At 21.8% G+C, this 1,631-nt stretch overlaps 1 protein-coding gene across 1 annotated transcript; it reads left to right on the forward strand.

The window, feature by feature from the left end:
* Positions 1–598: 598 nt before the first annotated feature.
* EHI_082900 (uncharacterized protein) lies at positions 599–1,631 on the forward strand (the record flags this gene model as incomplete). Its single annotated transcript, XM_644116.2, has 1 exon — positions 599–1,631. A coding segment is annotated over one exon (1,033 nt), but the record flags the coding sequence as incomplete, so codon positions are not given.

A 1,631-nucleotide genomic window follows, 5' to 3' on the forward strand; every position in this document is an offset into this window, starting at 1 on the left:
ATTCTTCTTATTATTTCTATTCTTTATTCATTTATTATTATTTTATCATCGTGAAACTCTCTATTTAACATATTCTTTATTTTTTTATATTGATTGTACTATCTAATTGAATTATTGTAATTATTTTTATATTGTTTGAATTTCTTTTTTACTTTATTTGTTTGAGAACAAATTATTAATAACTATGATATTAATTAATGAAAAGATTATTATTTCATTATCGTTGTTTATAGTTTCTATATACTTTATTATATCTTCAATGAATTTCTTTGTATAAACTCTTGAATTTATTGTATTATTATTTATATATAGATATTGAAAAAAAAAGAGAATTTAGAATGAAATAATAAAGAAAAACAATAAACAATTTATAAATAAGTGAAATATTATAATTATACAATAAAAACCATCTATTACTGCTTGTTGTTTCCAAAAATTCAACTATATAGAAAATAGCCAAAGGATTAGTTTACTAGAAAATAAAAAAATGGAAGAAACAGAAACAATAGAAAAATAAAGAAAAAAAATGTTTTTTTCTAACATTTTGTTTTTCATAAAAAAAGAAAAAAGAAAAGAAATGAACTTAAAAAAATAACAAATGACTGAACAACAAAGAAGTCGTTTCTCAGTAAAAAAACAAGAAGCAGTAAGAAAACATCGAGAAGAAACAGTTGATAGTGTTATTGATACATATGCACAATTAATAGAAAATATTGATCAAAAGAATGAAGAAAACAAAATTAAACAACCAAATAAGAAAGAGGATAATGAAAAAAATGAAAAGAAGAAATTAAGTGTTGATCCAAAAAGAATAGATTCAATCTTTGATAAACTTGAAGAGGTTAATGGTCATAATAATGAAGCTAATATTGAAGATAAACTAACGTCTCAAGACTTAGCAACTAATATAGCTATGAGTTATGTTCAAAATGAATATGACATTGATATCAACAATCCTCAAAATGAATTGACAAAAAGTAAAATCGAACCTAATACATTTAAAAGTTCTTTAAAACGATTTTCTTATTGTCCTGTTCTTTTTAGTAACAATGATGAAAATATAAAAGAAATAAAAGAAGAATTTAATGTTGGAGTTGATAATATCTTAGATTCTTATATTGAAATTAATACCAACCAACCTCAACAAGAAGAAAAAGAAAATCAACAAAATCCTACATTAACTGCTCCACCAATTCCTTCTCAAGACTTTGATAAAAAAGAAACTTTATATAATAAAGTAGAAATACCTTATTTACTTGAAGATAATAAAACAAGTAAAACCAAATCATTTGAAGAAATGATTAATCATTATCCAATTGAATTACCAAATGAACCTAAATCATTAATACATAATGATAATAAAAGTGATAATGAAGAAGAAAAATTAATACCAAACTCATCATTAATTAAAACAAAAGAAACAAAAGAAGAATTATTCAACACAAGTGATTCAATAAATAACATTAAATTAAATACAAATGAAAACCAAGAAAATAAAATGGTTGATGTTATTGTAAATTGGCATCGTAAAAAACCAAATAAAGAATTTCAAGAGGAATGGGAACAAGAAAAATATAACTTAAAAAGTTATAATCTCGAAGATACGATTAGTGATAAAACTGTTGATGAAA

This window comes from Entamoeba histolytica, genomic scaffold, assembly GCF_000208925.1.
Source record: "Entamoeba histolytica HM-1:IMSS scf_1104750517563 genomic scaffold, whole genome shotgun sequence".
Taxonomy (NCBI): domain Eukaryota; phylum Evosea; order Mastigamoebida; family Endamoebidae; genus Entamoeba; species Entamoeba histolytica.